This window comes from Hipposideros armiger, unplaced genomic scaffold (genome assembly GCF_001890085.2).
Source record: "Hipposideros armiger isolate ML-2016 unplaced genomic scaffold, ASM189008v1 scaffold_380, whole genome shotgun sequence".
Taxonomy (NCBI): domain Eukaryota; kingdom Metazoa; phylum Chordata; class Mammalia; order Chiroptera; family Hipposideridae; genus Hipposideros; species Hipposideros armiger.
In genome coordinates this window covers 503,996-525,021 of record NW_017731730.1, presented here as the reverse complement: position 1 = coordinate 525,021, position 21,026 = coordinate 503,996, and the positions used below count along the sequence as shown (strand labels likewise).

Genomic DNA, 21,026 nt, shown 5'->3' with positions numbered 1-21,026 from the left:
AGATAATCATAGCAGCTGCTGTTTCTTAAGCACTGACAATGTGTTAGGCATAGTACTAAGCCCTTGACATAACATACCTCATGTTATACTTAAAATAACCCTGAAAGAGAATGGCTTTTCATATCCCCATGGATAGATGAGAATAACTGAGACACAGTGTGGTTAAATGATGACCCAGACCTGCATCACAAAGCCAGGTTGCCTGACTCCAGAGTTTCAGCTCCTCCCGCCTCACAGAGTTCATCCTCTGAGTCCCTGGTGTCCCAAATCACAGCCCACTTGTCTCACACACCATAAAAACTGCCACCCTCTAGCCTCTTGGCCTGGCTCTTCTCCAAACTCGGCTCCGGAGCGCCCTCTACAGGAGGAGCTGCCCTAGTCAAGCCGCTGCTGCCCCATTGCTCACAGGTCACCCATTCTTGAAAGAGCCACGTCTGTCAGATTCGTCAGATCCTGCGAGAGTCTGGGGTCACTAGGGTCTCCCAATTTCCCAGGCCAATGAGAGGAAGCGTGGTGCCTCGCTGACTCTTGGGAGTGGGCAAGAGGCCTGAAGAAATGGCAGGGTTTGTTATCATGGGTCCCCTGTTCTCAGTGTTCTCTCTCTGATTGACAGCTGGTGGCCCAGGGTCTAGCTTTAGAGAGAGATGACTAAATGAAGGAGAGAGTACCCAGCCATCTCACTAAATCCACTTCTAGGCCAGAGAGTCTGCTTGGGGTCTTACAAGGGGGGCCAGCAACACAGCACTGGAATTGGTTTAGTGCATCCAGGGTAGCAAACTCAAACACCTAGGACTTACAGGAACCATGCAGGTGATGAAATAAAGCTGGCCAAGGAAGAGCTTTCGGCACTGGGTATTTGTCCCATGAAACAGGGAGGGCTGATTCAGTTCGGCCTAGGCAGACCCAACACAGAGCACAGCTCCAGGGAGACTCAGGTACACAGAAACCAGGGTGACTCGTGCCCTGTCCATGATTGTCCGAGTTTCCAATTTCTTATGAGAAACCAGAAATTCAGGTTTTTAGGTGAATACTTTTAATATTGGCTAGTAATTCAATTAAAAAAAAAGACACACTCTAAAGGCCAAACGAAGGATGTCCTGGGACCCATTTGTGCCAGGAACCACTGGTTGATACATCTGTCCGTGCCGCTGGTGCGCCCACCATCCAATGGAAGAGAAGGGCAGGGTGGGCCCGCAGGGCTCTTTGTCGGTAACATGGAAACTTGAGAAGGTCAGAATTAAATCACATTTTTAGAAAGATAGATTTATCTAAGTATCTAGAAAATGATGACAAGAAACGGGCACCTGAGCTGATGGTCAATGCAAGAGCAAGATTCTATACGCCCTTGGTGCTGGAGAGCCTGAAGATCGTTTCCTAATAAAATATGAACATTTTTGTTATACTTGGGGAAATACAAGCTTGGTGTTTTAAGGTCTACATGCTACGTTTATTCTGATTCCATGTAGCTTATAGTCTCAACCAAAAATAGACAGATTTACTCCACAGCCTGGGCCTATAGAATTCTCCCCCGCACTTCCCTGATCCTAACATGCAGATCAGCTCCCAGTTCCTTAACTATGGCCACCAACCCCACACTTCCTTGGGTCTTTTCGTCCTCCTCTTTCACCACCTTCACTTCCCTCATTACCTGGTTTAGATTTCATGGTCCATCAATATTAGTATGCCCTTGAAAACAAACTCAACCACCTTTCTCCTCTGCTCCTTCACATTTTTGCGTTTGACAAAACCATATCCTGGAGATGAAGCCAAATACAGTAAAACCTTGGATTGCAAGTAACGTGGTTTGCGAGTGTTCTGCAAGACGACCAAACATCTCTAATACATTTTAACGTGGTAAACGAATGATGTCTTGCAATACGAGTAGTTTCTTTCCGAAATGAATTATGCTCACAAATCAAGGCATTACTGTATTTCCCTCTGCCATGCCTATACCTGAGTTGTGAACACTACTGCAGAAAATTCACACAGCCCAAATCATCACGTTCATATTTTTTTATTAGTAGGCTTTATTTTTTAAATAATTTTAGATTTTTCAGAAACATGGAGCCAATCATACAAAAAATTCCCATAATCTCCCCTCCCTGCCCCCCCACACACTTACCCCTATTATTATCATCTTACATTAATTAGTATGGTACATTTCTTACAAGTAACTCTTCAGTGATTTCCCATGGCTCTGAGAATAAAATCCAGAGACCTCGTGGTGGTCTACAAAGTTCTGCATAATCAGGGCCTGCCTACCTCTCCAATCTCCTTTGGCTCATTTTGCTCTAGCCAGAGAGGCTTACTTTCTCTTCCTCATGCATAACAACTGTTCCTGCCTCTGGGCTTTTGCTCGTGTGTTCCCTCTGCCTGGAATGCTTTTCCCCTAGCCTTAGCTCATTCATTCTCATCTTTCCTGGCTCTCGTCACACATCACCTATTCAGGGAGGTCTTCCTCAACCACATTATCTAAAGTTGGATTCTCTCACCAAGTTAGCCTGTTTTTCACAATTTACAATCATCCTGATATTCCATAAGACAAAATCCAGAGTTTTCTTGTTTATCATTCTATCCCAAGGGCCTAGCACAAGGCCCAGCACATATTGGAACTCAAAACACCTATTGATTGAAGGAAGACAGGAAGGAAAGAAAAACACCGGAAAAAAAGGAAAGAAGGAAGAAATGATCATTCTGTCTTCATTCTTGCTTTTTCCTCCCTCTCTAAATAGCATCACCTCTTTTCCCATCTTTTAAAACCTACTTCCATTCATGTGTCCATTGGTCTGTCCTTGTCCCAATACCACACAGTCTTAATTACACAATTACCTTGAATATGTCTGCCTGTAAGGCAAGTCACCCGCTGTTGGACTTCTTCAATTGGCCCTTGTACTTCCATATTCATTTTAGAATCAACTTGCCAAGTTATGTGCCCACTTACACACAAAACTGTTCTTTTTTTTTTTTTTCCTATTGAGACTACAATAATCTATAGATCAGTTTTGGGAAGAAACGTAAGCTTTACATTCGGTAGTCTTCTGATCTTTGACAATAGAATACTCTTCATTTATTTCACTCTTTCAATGGTTTATAATTTCTGCATAAAGTTTTATAATTAATTTTCTCCATTAAAGATTTTCTCCATATCTTTTGTTAGATTTATTCTTAGCTAGTTCCTAGTTCATTATGCTATTCTAATGAAATCTCTTTAAATATTCTTTTCTGGGTTTTTTTTGTTAGCACTAATATTTTTGTATCCAAAAATTTCTCATTAATTCTAACAGTTTATCTATATAATCTTAAATTTTTGAACAAAATCATATTGTATGCAAATAGTGAGTTTTGTCTCTTATTTTCTAATCCTTATACCATTGGTTCTTTTCATTACACAATCATGCTGATTAGGACTTCCAGTACAGTGTTGAAACAATGTGTTCATAGCTTCCAGTATTTCACCAGGTCTGATATTTGTTGCAGGTTTTTTAAAAAAGATTAAAAATCTTTTATCAATGTAGGAAGTTCTCTATTGTTAAGAATATTATCATGAACAGATGGTTAATTTTATCAGACAATTGCTCTGCATGTATAAAGTTAATCACAAGATTTTCTCCTTTAATCTATTAAAGTAATGAGTTATATTAATTAATTTTCTAATGTTAAATCAACTTTGCATTCCTGTGGTAAACCAAACTTGGTCGTGATACAGTTTTTGTACATTGGAAGATTCAGCTAAAAATTTGCTTAAAATTTTTATGTCCATATTTATGAGTAATATTTGGCCTATAATTTTCCTTACTTGCATTTTCCTTGCCAATTTTTGGTATGCTAGTTGCCAGGTTATGCTACTCTCCATAAAAAGAGGTGAAGAATATTTCTCTTCTACGCCCAAACTTTGGGCAGAATTATTTGTTCCTTATAGGTTTGGTAAAATTCACTAATGAAGCCATCTGAGGGTCAACATTTTTCATTACTGATTTAATTTTCTTAATGGCTGTGGAACTAGTCAGGTTCTCTATTTCTCAGATTGGTTTTGGTAAGTTATATTTTTCTAAAAATTTTCCTTCTTATCTAAATTTTCAAGTTTATTGGCCCAACGTTGTGTGTGCTATGCTATTATATTTTAAGGGTTGTCTATATCACCTGTACTTACGTTCCCTTTTTCTTTCTTAAAATATAGTGATTTGTGCCTTCTCTCATCTTTTTTCATTAGTCTTGCCAAAGATCTTCAATTTAATTAGTCTTTTCAAAGAACCAACTTTTAGCTGGTTAATCCTCTCTACTTCATTGATGTTTTCTGTTTTGATTAACTCTGCATCTTAATTACATCCTTTGTTCTACATATTTTATTCTTTTCTAACTTCTTAAGATGGAATTTTCAACGTGTTGTATTTTCTTTTATAATATATTTATTTAAGACTTCAATTTCCATCTAAGAACTGCTTTGAGATGTAGAATTTTCCTTATTGTTTGCTTCTAAATATTTTCTAATTTCAAATTTGATTTATTCTTTGACCCTAAGGTTAATTAGATGCATGAATCTTAAATTCAAAACATTTGTGGTATTTCTAGTTATCTTCATTCCATTGACTTCTAGCTTAATTGTATTATAGTCCAAGAACATACACTATGATTTTAATGCTTTGAAATTTATTGATAATTTCCTTTTGGCTCAGTTTATTGAAAATTTTCCTTATGCACTTTTTAAAAAGAATGTGTCTTCTGCAGTTGTAGGGTGCGATACTCTGCATAACCCACTGAGTACAGAAAGTTCTTTATGTGGTCCAAATATTCTATATCCCTGCTTATTTTTGTCTGCTTGTTCTAGCAATTACTGTGAGAGTGGTGTATAAAAATATCTCCCACTATGATTATGGCATTGTCTATTTTTCCATATGGTTCTATCTTGAGGCTGTGTTATTAAATGCATACATATTTTAAGTTGTTATATCTTCCCAGTAAAGTGAAACTTTATTGTTGAGAGTAGACCTTCTTTATCCCTTTAAATGCTTTTTGCCTTAAAAATCCCCTTGCCTGGTATTAATTCAATAATGTTTTCTTTTGGTTTAGAATTTGCCTCATATAGCTTTACCCATCTTTTTACTTCTAGCCTTTGTATATCCTGAGGGTTTTTAAATATGTCTCTTGTAAACAGCATAGTCAGATTTTAAATTCTTATTTAGTTCTAACAATCCAGTCTTTATCTTTTAACCAAAGTATGTAGTCCACTTATCTTGTAAATATTGATATATTTTTATATGGGTCTATCATTATATTTTGGGTTTTCTATTTGCTTCACCTGCTCAAGTATGTTTGTTTTCTCTTCCTCCACCCACCCGCCAACTTCTTGATTTATTTTGGATTGTTTATTTTTCCTTGTTCCATTTCCCCCTTGATTGGTTTGAAAACTAAATACTTGTTTTCATTCTCTGAGTGGTTACCTTAGAAATTGTAGCATGAGAAGTTAACGTAATCAAAGTAAAAAGCTAAAATCTTCACCTTCCTCCAAGACAAATTTTCCTGTGTTACCCTTCCCAACTTACTATTGTGTTATTTTAATTTTATCTTGTTATAAAAAGCTGTATGACTTAATCAACAAGAATAATTCTAGCTGTTGTATAAACAATCCCCAAACTCAGCATCTTAACCCAATACAGGTTTATTTCTCACTTATGCAAGCCAAGCAGCACAGGTCAACATTTTCTAAGCCTTCTTATTATTGGTTTCCTCGTTGTCTACCACAGGGTCACCAAGCCAGTGCCACACATTTGATGTTTTTGAAATGGCAACACCTTTTTTCTTTTTTTGTTAACATCGTTTTCCAATATACTAGTTTTTACATTACTCGAGATACCTACAACTAGTTAACAGTGACCATCTCTAAATAGATGAGTTAACGTAGTTGAGATTTATGTTTCACAGCACATTTCATGCTAGTTGGAAAGCTCTGCTGGGAGTGTCTGTTCCAAATAGTGACTCAGGGATTCAGGATATTTCAATTCACCATCTTCAATGGGTAGCGTCTATGGAAGCCATGGAAAGAGAAGAGAAAGTGCATGGTGTTTTATGGCTGGGTCTGAAAATAGTGTACGTTATTTCTGGCTCCATCTCCATTCCATCAGCCAGAACCAAATAACATGACCTCAACTACCTGTAATATTTACATATATTTCTATACAAGTATATCTGTGTTCCCAACTTGGATTATTTCCTTCCAGTCTCTTTCTCCCTACATAGAAAATTTTGTATTAATTATGAGATTAAGTAGAGAAATGGTTAATTAAACATGAAGGAATATTCAGCAGCTACTAAAAGCAATAGCTTATAAATTATCTATGGTAATATGAAGTAATTATTTTGATGTAATATTAAGCTGAGCAAAGACTACAGAGAGCAGTTGGACAAGGGTGGAGGTGAAGGTCAAGGACTACATGGATGCAGGTGGGGCTGCTCTCCTGGACCATTCATTCTAGGTATCAGCAGGAGCCAGCCAGGTCATTTGGGGGCACTACAATTCAGCAGCAGATACTCTGTGAATGTTTGTTGACTGACTGACGAACAGTAGGGTCCCCCAAGCCCAGATATCTCTGGAACAGCCTGTGAAGGGATTCTGTTTTCCTGCCCTTTATAAAGACAACAAAAGAATGACTCAGTTCATGTCCTATAATGAAAATTATATACAATTTGCTTACAGTTTAGTACAAGCTTAACTATGGCAATAAACTACTGTAAGGGAATTCTAATACAGTTGATCCTTGAACAACATGGGTTTGAACTGTGGGGGGTCCACTTATGTGAGAATGGTTTTCAATAAGTACTGTAAATGTATTTTCTCTTATGATTTTCTTAATGATATTTTCTTTTATCTAATTTATTTTATTCTAATAATATAGTATATAATATAACATACAAAATATATGTGTTAATTGACTATTTATGTTAGTGGTAAGGCTTCCAGTCAACAGTAGGATATCAGTAGTTAAGTTTTAGGGGAGTCGAAAATTATATGTGTATTTTCAATTGCATAAGAGGTTGGTGCCTCTAACCACCATGTTGTTCAAGGGTCATCTGTATTTCTAAACTCTCACCACACACACACACACACACACACACACACACACACACACACACACACCAACTAACTAAGGAACCAGTGGAAACCACTAGCCAGGTGTGATTAAGGCAAGAGTCAATGCCTGGTCTTTTTGCCCATGTGTCCCCTCTTTGTCAGGCCCCACAGACTCTGTGCTGTGTTGGGTGGCTGTCACCCTGTGTTAGGGCCCTACTCCAGAGTTTACTGTGAGAATGGAAACATCAATCATGTTGCTAAGAAAACTTTGCATTCCCCCAACACCCTCCACAAAAGGGCTCCATCTATTACTAACACTCAGTTTTTATTAGTGTTTATCAGCTGCCTCTACGTCCAGTCCATAGAATTGTGTGTTTTGAGCTCTGTTTCCAGTATGAGGAAAATACCTTCCAGATTGTGTCTAAGAGAAGCAGATATGGAACTTCCTGTATAAGAGGATTGAAGCACCTCCCTTGGGACTTACTGCTGTGTGGGTGATAAAACTTGCTGCACTGCTCGGTTCCACACTGCGTCCCAGCACCTGATCCAGAGCCCGGCTCTTTGTGGGTGCTCCATAAACACCCCAGGCCAGCTGAGCCCAGCTATTTCCTCCTAACAAATTAGACAACCACACAAATGTACTTTTAAAATGTTTATACATTTGTTATACATGGTGCTTTTGCTCTCTTGTGGGACTTAGCATGTTGAGGTGTACAATGAAGACTTTTGGGGTCTTTGCCTTGTGTCTGTAACTAAACCATTAGTTCCGTGAGGGCAGGAGCCTTTCTCTACACACCTCCCAGGCTAGCACAGTGCCATGCACGTGTGTGGCTGGCATTCAATAAGGTGGGCAGTTTGGTTGGTCAATTCAATGCACATATGGGTCAATGAATGCTGGGTCCATGAAATCATAGCTACTTGCCATTTCAGAGCTGATGGAGGCAACAGATGTCCATGGCCCCAAGATGAGAAATGCCTTAAGAGAGCTGCAGGAGGCTAGGCCCTCTTCAGGATGAAAATGGGCTGTTCTCATTTATTTGTGAGCTCCATCATACCCTACTCCCCGCCTCACAGAAAAGGCCCCCATTCAGGAGGCCTGTGGCTGCAGAACAGAGCACCTATGGCAAGGTCCCTGCCCCAGTATAAGACCCCTGACTTTGCCACAGTCAGTGAAGCACATTAATATGTTGGGACCCTAGAGGACTGTTTGAGTAACTGATGACATAAGAAGCGAGGTCTCTGAAAGCACCTTCCTGGGCGCACCCCACCTGAATGGGATGAGCTCCTCGGGTTTTTCCCAGGCCTTTGGTTTCCGGCCAAGGTTTGAGATGAGAGGTGATGAGAGCAGCCCCAGGCCCTGACCCAGTCTCTGTTTCTCGGCAGCTGCGGGTCCTCAAGCTGGCCAAGTCCTGGCCAACCTTGAACACACTCATCAAGATCATCGGAAACTCGGTGGGGGCGCTGGGCAACCTCACCTTCATCCTGGCCATCATTGTCTTTATCTTCGCTCTGGTTGGCAAGCAGCTCCTTGGGGAAAACTACTGCAGCCGCCGGTACAATATCTCCATGCCATGTGAAAACTTGCCCCGCTGGCACATGAACGACTTCTTCCACTCCTTCCTCATCATCTTCCGGATCCTCTGTGGGGAGTGGATTGAGAACATGTGGGCCTGCATGGAGGTTGGCCAGAAATCCATATGCCTCATCCTTTTCTTGACGGTGATGGTGCTGGGGAATCTGGTGGTGAGTGCAGACACCTGCCCCCTGCCCCCACTCCCTGCCCACCCCCACCCCACCCCGCACTGCACGGTCTCCTGGGCAACAGAGGAGGCATCCAGGTTATCCTGAAAAGCTTTGACATTGCACATTTTTAGGAGGCCCGTATTGGACCTCCTGGATTGGAAAGCTTTCAAACTTGGCAAAGTCATGTGGGACCCATTGTGAGAACTGTCCCGGCGGCGAGAATGAGCACATACGGTAGAGAAGGAAAGACCTGGTTTAGAATCCCGGCTCCACCGCTCGTAAACCTAGCTGACCCAGCACAAGAGACAATCTCCCCGAGCTCTAATTTCCTTAACATCAAGAAAATAATGCTTGCTCATGGGATAACTGGGAGAATTAAATTATAGGAGATGACATATGCAAATTGCTTAGTGCAGTGTCTGGGCTATGGCAGGAACTCAACAAATGACAGTTGTTAGTGTTGAAGGGAAATTTTCCTTTTCCACTCCAGGGGGTTTCAGAACATATTTTTCTTCAGGGGAATAAAAGCTGACTGACTTCTCCAAGCTACACAGGTCCTAGCTAGGAGCAGGGCGTGGGCACTATGGGCCAAGATGAAAGACGGAAGCTGGGTCATGGGCAATATCCAACACCACAGTGACAAGAACAAAACCCACTCTCAGGTTTGAGCAGAGCCCCTCTGAAGACCTTCCCGCCGATCGGCCCTAGCACCCCTTCTCTGTCCAGCCTGGCTCCTCGCCCTCAGCGTGTCTCCACCCTCTCTAGCTCTGGGGGCCCCTTGCTCTCGCAGCGCTGGCTGGCTGGAGGGGGACCGTGGACTTCCAGGAGCCCCTTTCTCGTTGCCCTGGAAGTCAACCAATTTAGATGATTTCCCATAAGAGTTTTACAGACAAGGGAAAGCTGAACTAACAAATCCACACTCTTTAAAATCTTTCCCACCTGGGTACCTGAGCTAGATGCCTTCCCCCGACATCCCGCATCCCTGAGTGAGGGGCTGGCCTAAATTCCTTTCTTCCAGGCTGAGCGCTCCATCCCTGCAGAGCCCCAGGGGCCCCTAACTCTCGGGCAGGAGGTTTGCCTCTCTGAACACTTTCACATCCTGTATGCCATTTCCTCTTCACAATCACCACGAAAGGTAGCAATTCCCCACTCGGTGCTGACAGGTGAAGAACATGACCTTGGAAGCACTGAGGAGATGTGCCCAGGATCCCAGAGTGAGGACCAGAACCCAGGGCTTTGGCAGATGAGGGCGTCCCCAGGGCAGACCCATGCTTGCTCCTCCCCATTGTCACTGAATGTCCCTTTGCCCAACAGGGGTGACCCTCTTCTATGGTGAAGAATGTGATTCCAAACTTTGTCCACATGAGGCAGCTCACATGGGACATCCCTGAGACCCCTTCAGTTGCTCTCAGAAGGCCCATTCCCCCGATAGGGAAAGCATCCTGGGAATGCATGGAGAGGCCCAGGTGTGGCTGTCCTGCCATCCAGCTGCCGACCTGAGACGCCATGGACGGGCTCAGCTCTTGAATGAGCGATCTTCTCTTCCACCCCTTCTCTTCAGGTGCTCAACCTGTTCATCGCCCTGCTGCTGAACTCCTTCAGTGCCGACAACCTCACAGCCCCAGAGGATGATGGGGAGATGAACAACCTGCAGGTGGCCCTGGCACGGATCCAGGCATTTGCCCATCGCATCATGAAGGCCCTTCGCAGCTACTTTCACAGGCCCTGCCTGCTTCCCCGGACCAAAGCGGAACCCCAACTGGTGGTGAAGATCCCACACTCCAGCTCCAATGCTGAGAACCACATTGCTGCTGACTCAGCCATGGCAAGCTCTGGAGGGCCCTCGGTTCCCAGAGGCCCCAGAGATGACCACAGTGACTTCATCACCAATCCTAACATATGGGTCTCTGTGCCCATTGCCGAGGGTGAATCTGACCTTGATGACTTAGAGGATGAGGAGGAGGAGGATGCTCAGAGCTCCCAGCAGGAAGTGATCCCACAGAGGCAGGTGAGCGGTCTCCCATGGGACAGCCATGCAGGCAGGGAGGGGCCTCCAGATGGGAATGATAGCAAGGAGGGGAGTGGGAAATTATGATAAAGAGATTTTCCAAAATCAGGGATGGCACAGCCTTGAGGAGCCCCAGGCAAGCTAGGTAGGGGAACCCTTGATATAAGGAAGTAAAAGCCATGCCAAACTTTCCAGAGACGGTGGCATTTGAGCACCTAAAAGAAAGAGTCAGAATTCCCCCAACAAGCAGGGAGCAGGGGCAGCCTTGAGCCCCAGGCCACTTTGAGGTCCTTGGGATTGTCTTTCACACCACTGCCCCTTTTGCTCAGCCAAACCCAGGCTCTGCGCCTGAGATGCTAATGAGATTCCTCTAAGAACAGGATGTTGTCCTAGAGCAAGAGGCTCCTCTAGTCTTCACCAGGAGCCTAAGGAGTCCTAATCATTGTGACTCATTTATTCAGCTTTTCTCTACAAGGGATGTCACAGGGAAATGGCATTTGTTCCTTTTGGCACCAAAGAATTTAAAGCACATTTCAGCCTTTTGGTAATATATATTTTTAAATACTTTGCACAAGTCCCTACTACTTTAAGCTAATTTATCAACGCTCGTTAACCTCTTCCCAATGACTAGGGCACGCACTTCTGCACAATATGGGAAGGTAGAGATCCTTTTGGGGCCCAGGGACATGCAGGGCTGCTGGCCAGGCCACTAAGTGGCCTTAGACAGCTGTGCTTTGAATCTTAGCTCTTCCATAGCCTTCTTCCCCTGCAGCTGTCACTTTTCCTGTGTTCTAGCAGCCGCTGTTATCAGCTGCCATATTTTACATGTCTTTGTCTGGGTGACAGCCAAGGGTAGGCCCTCACCATCCCCAGAGTAAAGGACGTGAACTCTGTGATGGCTGTCTCCACTCAAAGGTATTTTCAGTTACTTTTGGTTTCTCGGGGGACTCCAGATGGCCAAGTCCACTACCACTCTGACATCTGGACAAGAAATTATAGTCATGGCTAACATCTATTGAGCCACGTACTTCATGCTAAGTGTTTTATAAGCATTAACATATTTAGTCATAAAAATAACTGAATGAAGTAGATCTTGCCTTCTCAATTCTGCAGATGGGAAAAATGAAGATCAGAGAGGTTAAATAACACGCCTAAGGTCACACAGCTTGTAAGTAATGAAGCCAAGAGTTAAACTGATCTAACAGGCTATAGAGTTCTACACTCACTTCACACAAGTGTATGTATGTACGCTGGTTGCATGTATTAAATTAGGTCCTTAGCCCTGGCAGACTATGAGGTGCAAGATCTCTTCAAATTTAGAAGTGGTTGGCTGAGGGTGGGAAGAGGTAACCAGTTGGGACCCTCTCTCACTAGCAGGAGCAGCTGCAGCAAATCAGGAGGTGTGAGGACCACCTGGCACCCAGGAGCCCAGGTTCTGGAATGTCCTCTGAGGACCTGGCTCCATACCTGGGTGAGAAGTGGAAAGATGAGGTTGCTCCTCAGGCCCCTGCAGAGGTAGGTATGTGAGCTTCCTGGAGAGGTGGGGTATTCTGGACTGCACTCAACCGCATAGCCTCATGTCACACCCCGGGAATAAAGTCCCTCCTAACCCCTGGGCCAATCAGCATAATTTCAGCACCAAGAGTGAGGCTCCACAAGCTGGCGGGACCCACGAGCAGTTCCTCAATCTCTCTGAGCCTCTGTGACTTCATCTATGAATCTGAATGGTAATGTCTAGTTGGTAGCATTCTTTTGAAGCTTAAATGAGATGCTGCTTGTCAAATGTCTAGCTCCTGCCTGAAATGGAATAAGTGCCCAGAAAATGACAGCCAAGAAAAAAGGAAACAAAAGACAATGCAGAGAGAAAGTTTCAATCTTTCCAAGCCAGCAGATAAAAGTCAGAGTTGCTCGTGGGTGAAAGTCTTCCCTGTGACTCCCCGCCCCTGCTTTCTTTTGTCCACGCCATATTCTCTAGCCAAAAGCATTCTGTCTGTACTGAGTAGTGTACTGACAGCCTTACACAGACTGAGCAGGAAGGAGAGCCTGGGTTTAGGAATGTCTTATAAGAGGTAAAAATAAACTTGGTGGTTTCATTACAAATCTTTGGAGGAAACCGGCTATAGAGAAAGAGGTGTCTATAAAGATTTTAGCATCTTTATTAAAATCAGAGCTCTAACTTGACACCTAGCCAGCGAGTGCTGACGCTGTGACAGGCACTGAGCGAGGCAAAGATAAGGAAGACACCATTCACCCCCAAAGTTATCGAGCCCTTCAGCCTCAGGAATGTGGCCACTGGCTGTGTGCCCCTGGGCAAGGCTGACGGCAGCAGGGTAAGATAAGAGGGCGGGCTGAGAGGGGATCTGGGGGCCCTGGGTCAACACAAGCCACTTGGTTCCAGCTAGGGGAGAGTTGCCACCTTCTACCCGTGGATGTCATGTTTTCTGCTGAGCTTTCTAAGGACTCTCCTGGCGCGTTTTCTCGACTCATGTTTTCAGTACACAACTGCTAGATATTGGTTATGTTTTGTTTGGGGGTTTTGTTTTGTTTGGTTTGGTTCATGACCCTGGCCAGGCAGGGAGGGGCCTGACAGTGACAGATGGGGACGCACCCTACCATTTGGGTCCATTAGCCAAGCTATCAGGTTTACTAATATGAGAGCAGCTTCGGCTCCTAATTGAATTCATCTGGAGACATTACAGGGCTGGAGCTGCCAGGAGGGCAGCCGGGCCCCTGCAGCATTGCTCCATGATTAAATATTCAAGCCTAGTGAATGCTCAGAGTCTTTATGGGTGTAATTATGGTGTCTCGGGCCATCGCCAGCACTCCATCAGGGGTCTGGAGGTTTAAAGCCTCGCATAGCTAAACCTCTGGGGCTCCACAGAGAGCATCACCACCCTGGGCCTCAGCTGGCGAGGTACCAAACACATGAGGGACGCCTGTATCTTGGAGCTCTTGGCCAGTCGGACATGCAGTGGCCGTGAGCAGATTCACTGGGCCCCTCAAAGAGCTGAGTTCACTGCCCTGGGCTTCTGCCCTGCAGGGAGTAGGTGACACAAGCTCCTCAGAAGGCAGCACAGTGGACTGTCTGGACCCTGAGGAGATCCTGAGGAAAATTCCTGAGCTGGCGGATGACCTTGACGAACCAGATGACTGCTTCACCGAAGGTAATGTGGTGGCCACAGGCCTCGTCACACTGACATTAATTAGTGCCAGAATCCAGTTCAACAAACACTCATCGGGGCACCTCTGTGTCCCGAGCCCTGGCCTGGGGTCCACAGGAGATAGACAAACATGGCGCCTTGCTGCTTCACTCCCAGGCTTGAGGGACCAGCCTCAAACACAAACGCCACAACTCTCAGCAGCTGAGAGATGAGGTCTGCATCTCATGCCATATCAGACACAACAGACAGGTGCCGTGCCCTCCTCATCACCCTTGAAAACACCTCACTCAGTAATAAACCAGGTTCCTGAGGTTGAAAAGAGAAAAAGAATCATGACCCAGAGGCGGGCCATGATGTGTCTTTTGTGTAACTCTTGAAGGCAGAAACTGCATCTTACTCTTCTTCTTCCTCAATATTTAGAACAATGAGGTACACTATGTTCTCAATAAATATTTGTGCAATAAATGAATAAACATATAGTTCACACAATGAAATTGTGGCCTCAATAATAAAAATATTAGTTAAAAAAAAAACCAAAAAACACTTCCAGTTTCCAGTTCCACATGACCCTGAGCTGGGCTGGGCTGGGCCCAGGTCCCAATCCAGCCACATGGTAGCCCCTCAGTTCAGCACAGGCTCAGGGCGTAGCCCCTCAGATACCACCCACCAGGCGCTGGCCACGTGGTGGATCAGGCTTCTCGAGATGGGTGGACATAAGGACAGGGACCACTGGTATCTGGAAGAAGGAAGATGGTTGGGGACATGAGAGTGGGCAAGACCCGTGGTGGAGAGGAACACCTGAGGGCAGGATTGAGAGGCAGCCTGAAAGGGACCCCCCTTCTCTCAGATTCCAGGAAAGAATTCTTTCCAAAGGGATGGCAAGTGGTTTTCCCAGCAGAGTGCTCTCCCCGCCAGGCTGAGGCAAAAATGCCCCCCCTTTCCCAGTGGAATATCACTCACCATCATTCACCTCTCCCCACAGGCTGCATTCGTCGCTGCCCCTGCTGCAAAGTGAATACCACCGAGTTTCCATGGGCCGATGGCTGGCAGGTGCGCAAGACCTGCTACCGCATCGTGGAGCACAGCTGGTTTGAGAGCTTCATCATCTTCATGATCCTGCTCAGCAGTGGGTCTCTGGTAAGTGGAAAGTGGCATCCCTGCCCCAGTGCCCTCACATGGGGTCTCCCACAATCCAAAGGCCCTGGAGCTGCATTGGTGGCTTCCCTTGACTCTTGGGATAAAAGTCCTCAACCTGTGGCTGGAAGGAGAGCTGCAGCCCAGCACATGGGCTCCTGTTAGCAGCAAGGCATGATAGTGCTTCAGGTGCCCATGCCTCGGCCTGCTAAACCTGGCTGCAAGTATTTCAGAAGGTTAGTATATGCACCCCACTCTCTAGATGGGGAAACAGACTCTTGCAGGGCTTAAGGGACTTGTCCAAGGTCACCCAGCTCGTCAGCAGCAAAGCCTAACTTTGTTCTCGTTTGATCCCAAAGCCCCCGACTTGCCACCCTCTGACCTCCCAAACACGCCGGCCTTTTCTGAAGGCCCGATACAAAGAGGCCCACCCTTCCTTGTCTTATCAAGCCGTTTAACAAATACTACTACTGCTCATTCAAAGCTCACAGCAAATCGTTAACAACAGCACTTCCCAAATTTTAATCCCCCGAGGAGCTTGTTAAAATGCCATTTCTCATGCAGTAGATCTGGGTTGGGGCCTGAGAATTTGCATTTCCGACAAGCTCCCAGGTGACACCGAAGCTGCTGGTCCAGAGGTAGAATAACAAGGCCTTGCAGGAAAAGAGATTCTGAGTCAGGAGACACTTCCCGAGCCCCTTGCTGAATCCCCAGCTTTGTAGGACAAAAAAGGACGCTTCCCTCTGTATGGCTTAGAGTCACTACACAATCTCAACTAACCCTTCCAATGGACCAAGGTAGACATCAACGTAGGAAGGGACTCATGCCCAGTTGTCCCCATTTTATGCATGAGGAGGTCATAGCCCAAAGACATAAAAGGACTGGCCTGGGGTCCCAGCTAATTAGTTGAAGGGAGCACCAGAGCCCCACTCTCCTGGTTCATGGCTCCAAGTGTTGTCACTTGTCCTGCTCCTCACATGTCATTTACTCCTAGAAACACTCTACTGAATGTTCAGGCACCCAGTTAAGTGCCAGATTTCCCAGGAAGGGTGCCAGAATCGCTCAGTGTTGCAGCTTTAGACTTAGGGAGGAGCAAAGGCAGATGAGAAGGCATGATCTGAGAGGTGGGAGGAGAATCAGGCCAGCAATGGCACTAAGCTGAGGAAGAAGAGAGGTTCACGGACCAGGGCTGGTCTGCCATGTTGGGTGAGGGGAGAGGGAGTGGAAGAATCTGAAGGTGCCCGTTGCCCCGGCGCAGGGCAGTGACTGTCCACCTGGAACAGCAGTCTCTGTACAGTGCTGGGTGCAGAGGCCACATTGCAGGGCAGGAAGAGGCTGTGCTTTTTCCACATCTACCCTTCCCTCCGTTCTGTCCTCCTTGAAAATATTAACCACGCTTGCTGTTGACTAGGTACTTCCGTCATTACCTCCTTGGTTCATGTCTTCCCCCATGGGCCTTCTCTCCTCGTTTCTCTTCTCCACACACCCCAGCTGCTCCCCGCTCCCTCCCAGCAGGGAGCTCAGATCCTGCCCCGAAAGCGCTTCTCCTCCTCTCCTTCCCCAAGGGACCGAACAGGCTGGCACCAAATTTAGCCCTCCTTATGCTTTTACTTTGAGTACTTTTTAAAACATAACATGAGTTTTCATCTGACAAAGTCAAGTGCAAAAAAAAAAAACCTTAAAAATTATGGGAAGATGCAAAGAAAAAATATCACCCATTTTCCTATCACTCAGAGAATCCCACTTTGAAAACATTTGGTACACTTCCTTCCCATCTTTCTTATGCATGTCATACACAAACGTTACACAACTGAAACCATAATTATGCATTCTGTAATTTCTCAGTTAATTTTCTCAGGACATATGCTCCTCGTATCTCATTTAATGGTGGCCATGTATCCTATCCCAGGAGTGTGCCGTAACTGATTTAAGTAATCCCTATGTTCACTTCTAATAAGCATTGAAGAGCCTATGTGGTGTATGCCTCTGGAGACATTGGCTTGTTTCCTGTCTGGTCCGGCTAGAAGCAGAACCGGAAGAATGGACTCTTATGTAGTTTGTAGGGAGTGTGCTCTGAGATGGAGCCTGTGAGGGAAGCAAGAGAGAACAGGGAAAGGAGCCAGGAAAAGACATGGGTTCTGATGAAGTCCAGCTGAGGCTAATCCCACGGGAGCTCTGGCACAAAGGGCGTCACAGAGCTGTCCCACCCTGAAGCCTTTTTACCCCACAGTGTCACTGGCTCCTGCAGTGACACTAGAGGGGGGCAATAACCTCCTAAGGTAGCAGCAGTTCCCTTCAGCCCAGGGACGTCCTCAGACAACTGGGGCATTCAGGAACTGTTAGCAGCCAATAGTCACAGCAGCTGGGGGATGGGCACACTGGCCCCTTAAACTGGATCAGAACACCCACAACCTGTAGTGTCCTTAGGATAAGTTCTTGATGGCAGAGTTGCTGGGTTTCTAAAACCTTTGAGTCGTATTACCAAATTGGCTTCCCAAAAGACTGAACTGGTTTTCACTCCCCCCCGGCCATATAGGAGAGAAGGCTGTTCCCCGCAGCCACAGCAACACTGGGGATCCCTGTTCTTTTTCACCTTCACCAACCGGCTAAAGAAACATGGCCTCTTCTTTTCATTTGCATTTCCTTGATTACCAGTGAGACAGAGCATTCTTTTTCACAAGTTCATCTGCGACTCTCACTTTCATTTTTGTGAACTGCCTGTGTACACCCTTTGATGCTTTTGCTTTTCAACCAAGTCACAGTAAGCATCCCTTTGGTTCGCTTCCAAAATCCAATTCAAGGTTTTCTTTCTCACTTGCATTCAGTTCCCCTGCAAAGGATAAGCAGAGCTGCATGTCTGCATCGGCTCTGAGGGAGGCCTTGTTGGTAGCTCACACTGCCTCTACCACTATCCCACCTGACCTCCCTAGAGCAGAGAAAAAGAAGTAATACAGGCAAGCTGGTTACCAGAGCTCTCCCAGGGGCTGAGGGCAGTGCTGGGCGTCGCTCCCCATCACTGGGCCCCGGTTCTAGGAGTCTAGACGATCTACCATTCTGCTCCCTTGCTTCTAGGCCTTTGAAGACTATTACCTTGATGAGAAGCCCACGGTGAAGGCCTTGCTGGAGTACACTGACAGGGTGTTCACATTTATCTTCGTGCTGGAGATGCTGCTCAAGTGGGTGGCCTACGGCTTCAAGAAGTACTTCACCAACGCCTGGTGCTGGCTGGACTTCCTCATTGTGAACGTGAGTGTCTCAGTGGGCACATGTGGGGTTTGGGGGCCTCACCTCTGACTGATGGCTGCTGCCGTGCAAGGAAGCTCGGAGGCCTGGCTCTCAAGGACTACTCCAAAGAAAAGTCTTGAACACTTAGCAAGGGGTCTGAGAATAGCTCTGTACACCTGTGAATGGTAAGATGCAGGTAGCACATGATTCTGGCGCAGTGGTGACCCTCAGGTGAGTCTTCAGCTCCTGGGCCTCCATCCAGAAAGACCATTTACTGTCCTCTGTATTTTACATCTAAAGCAAGATGGCACATGAGGCTCTCAAAGGTCTTATGACCTTGAATCCGTGGGCAGAGCTTCTGGACTTAGGGAGCTGAGGGCTGCACAGCACAGATCTGCTCACCAGCTGACTCAGTGGTTCTCAGCCAGGCTGCACTCTAGAATCACCTGGGCAGCTCTTTAAAATACAATGAACAGACACTACTATTCCCAGAAATTTGGATCTTTCTGGTCCTGGGGTTGGGGGCCTGGGAGATCCAGGCATCAGTATTTTGTAACAGTGCCTGGAAATGTCCAATGTGCAGCCAGGATTGAGAACCACTGAGCTAACACCACTGGCTTTTCCCCAGTGGATCCCTTTGAAGAGGTGATAACTAGGGCTCATGTGTCAGATTCACACTAACCTGTGGCCACTGACCCCTGCATTAGGGGATTTACCAAGTGCCTCCCACACATTAGACTTGTGATTCCTCAAAGCTGTGAGAAAATCATCATCCATAAAGTCTCCTAAGAGCCTTCCTACCCCCAAAGCTAGGAGCGGTCTCTCCCTTATCTTAACCTCTACAGCCCAGGCCTTTGCCCTCTTGGCTATGCAAGATGGTTGACTGAGTTATTTGCTCACTGCTGCATAGCTGAGGGTTCCCTGCAGGCAGGTGGAGGCACATGTCATGTTTGTCTCTGCCTCCCCCACTTCAACAACCACCAACACTCAGGTCTGCGCATCAGAGGTGTCAGGGACTGTGTCTGTATTTGGTACTTGCCTCCTGGAGCTGGATGGGGTCCAGTACAGAACATTCTGTCCAGCCTCCTGGCTTGGCAGGCCCTCCACTGCAGGTCTGTGCACTCGATTCTCTTCTTTCCTGATACCAAACCGCTCGCAGCATCAGGTCACTGTACCACAGGGATTAGCTATAAGGCCTGAAATCCGAGTTGATAATTTTGTGCATATAAAATAATTATTCATAAATGAAGGGAAATTTTTTATTTTGGCTACCCACCCCTGTTAGGGGCACAGTCACTCCTACCTATGGACATCTCACCAGCTTCAGTCTTGATCACTTTAAATGGTCACCTACTCATTCCATCCACCTTCCTACTAATTCTTCCTTCTGACCATCCATCCTTTCTTCCATACATCCCTCCTTTCTTTTATCCAACCATTCACCTTTCCTTTTTCCTTCTTTTCAAACATCCATTTATCCTAACTTCTTTCATTTATTCTTTCCATAAGTCCTCTCCCTCCATCCATCATTTTCAAAATTCTTTTCTTCTCCCCTTTTGCCCATCCATTCATCCTAACCTTCCTTACATTCATCTATCCACTGGTCCTTAGTCCTTCTATCTTCCTATCTTTTGATTCATCCTTCTATCTAACTATCCAATCATCTAACCTTCTCTTCACTCATTCTTGCACCTTCTATCCAAGCATCCTTCTATCCTTCCATTCTTCCATCTTTCTATTTTTCCTTTAACCAATCCACCTATCTTTCCTTTCTCCCACCCATCTGTACATTTATCCCTTTTCCATTCATGCATTCATCCATCACATCCATCTACTATTCCATATTTTTAATTTTCTTCTCTGCTTTCTTTCTTCCATCCTTATTTTTAACTATCTATTCTATCCATCTTTATATTCTTTAATCTATTCTTCTATATAATCATCCTTCAACTTTCTATCCAACTGTTCTTCCTTGTTTCTTTCCTTCCTGTCATCTATTTCCAACATGCTTCTACATTGTTTTCAATTTATCAGATGTTTATTTATAACTACTGAACATAAGATTGTCTTATGAGGTGCTCTATGGGAGAGAGAAAAGCCAAAAAGCCAATAAATAAAAACTCCCTATCTCCAGGAGTATACATTTTAATATCCCAGCAGGTACTACACACTGAGAAAAATAAACATATTATAAGAGCGGATGTGGTGAGCACTGCTGGAAATAATTAGTATCTTAGGGACACAGAGACATAAGCCTGCTTCGACTCAGGGAGTGGGTTTTGGGAAGGTTTCATATAGGAGGTGGCATTAGGCATAGGACTTAAAATGAGTAGGAGCACTGAGGTGCATAGAGGACCGGGAAAGACTAATTTTAGTTAAAAGATGACCCTGAGCAAAGGCACGGACACAGGGACATTTAGGGAACAATTTGATTTGGGTAGAATATATGACTGAAATGTGACTGTAAAAGTAGGCTGTGGCTGTGTCATACAGGCTGAGTATGAAGCGTATCCTAAGGGTGATAAAGCACCAGGGAAGGTTAGAAATAAGAGGGAGACAAGATCATAATCAGATTTTCAGTGGAGAATGGATGGGATGGATGCAATACTGGAGCCTAGAGACCAGTTGGGAGGCTAGTGGCCTGGGCAGTGGTAATGGAGCTGGGTTTGGGTGGAAGGGCTTTGATGGA

The 21,026-nt window shown here is 45.4% G+C and overlaps 1 protein-coding gene across 3 annotated transcripts in view; it reads left to right on the top strand.

Moving 5' to 3' along the window:
• The window catches only part of SCN10A (sodium voltage-gated channel alpha subunit 10), a 75,524-nt gene that overhangs the window by 38,580 nt on the left and 15,918 nt on the right, over positions 1-21,026 (top strand). For 2 of the 3 annotated variants that reach the window (XM_019662733.1, XM_019662731.1), the window contains 6 exons: positions 8,450-8,809; positions 10,371-10,817; positions 12,192-12,332; positions 13,858-13,981; positions 14,961-15,115; positions 18,185-18,358. In XM_019662733.1, coding sequence (XP_019518278.1) covers positions 8,450-8,809; positions 10,371-10,817; positions 12,192-12,332; positions 13,858-13,981; positions 14,961-15,115; positions 18,185-18,358 — 1,401 coding nt within the window. The remainder of the gene's footprint in view (positions 1-8,449; positions 8,810-10,370; positions 10,818-12,191; positions 12,333-13,857; positions 13,982-14,960; positions 15,116-18,184; positions 18,359-21,026) is intronic. The other variant, XM_019662732.1, reaches the window with a different exon arrangement.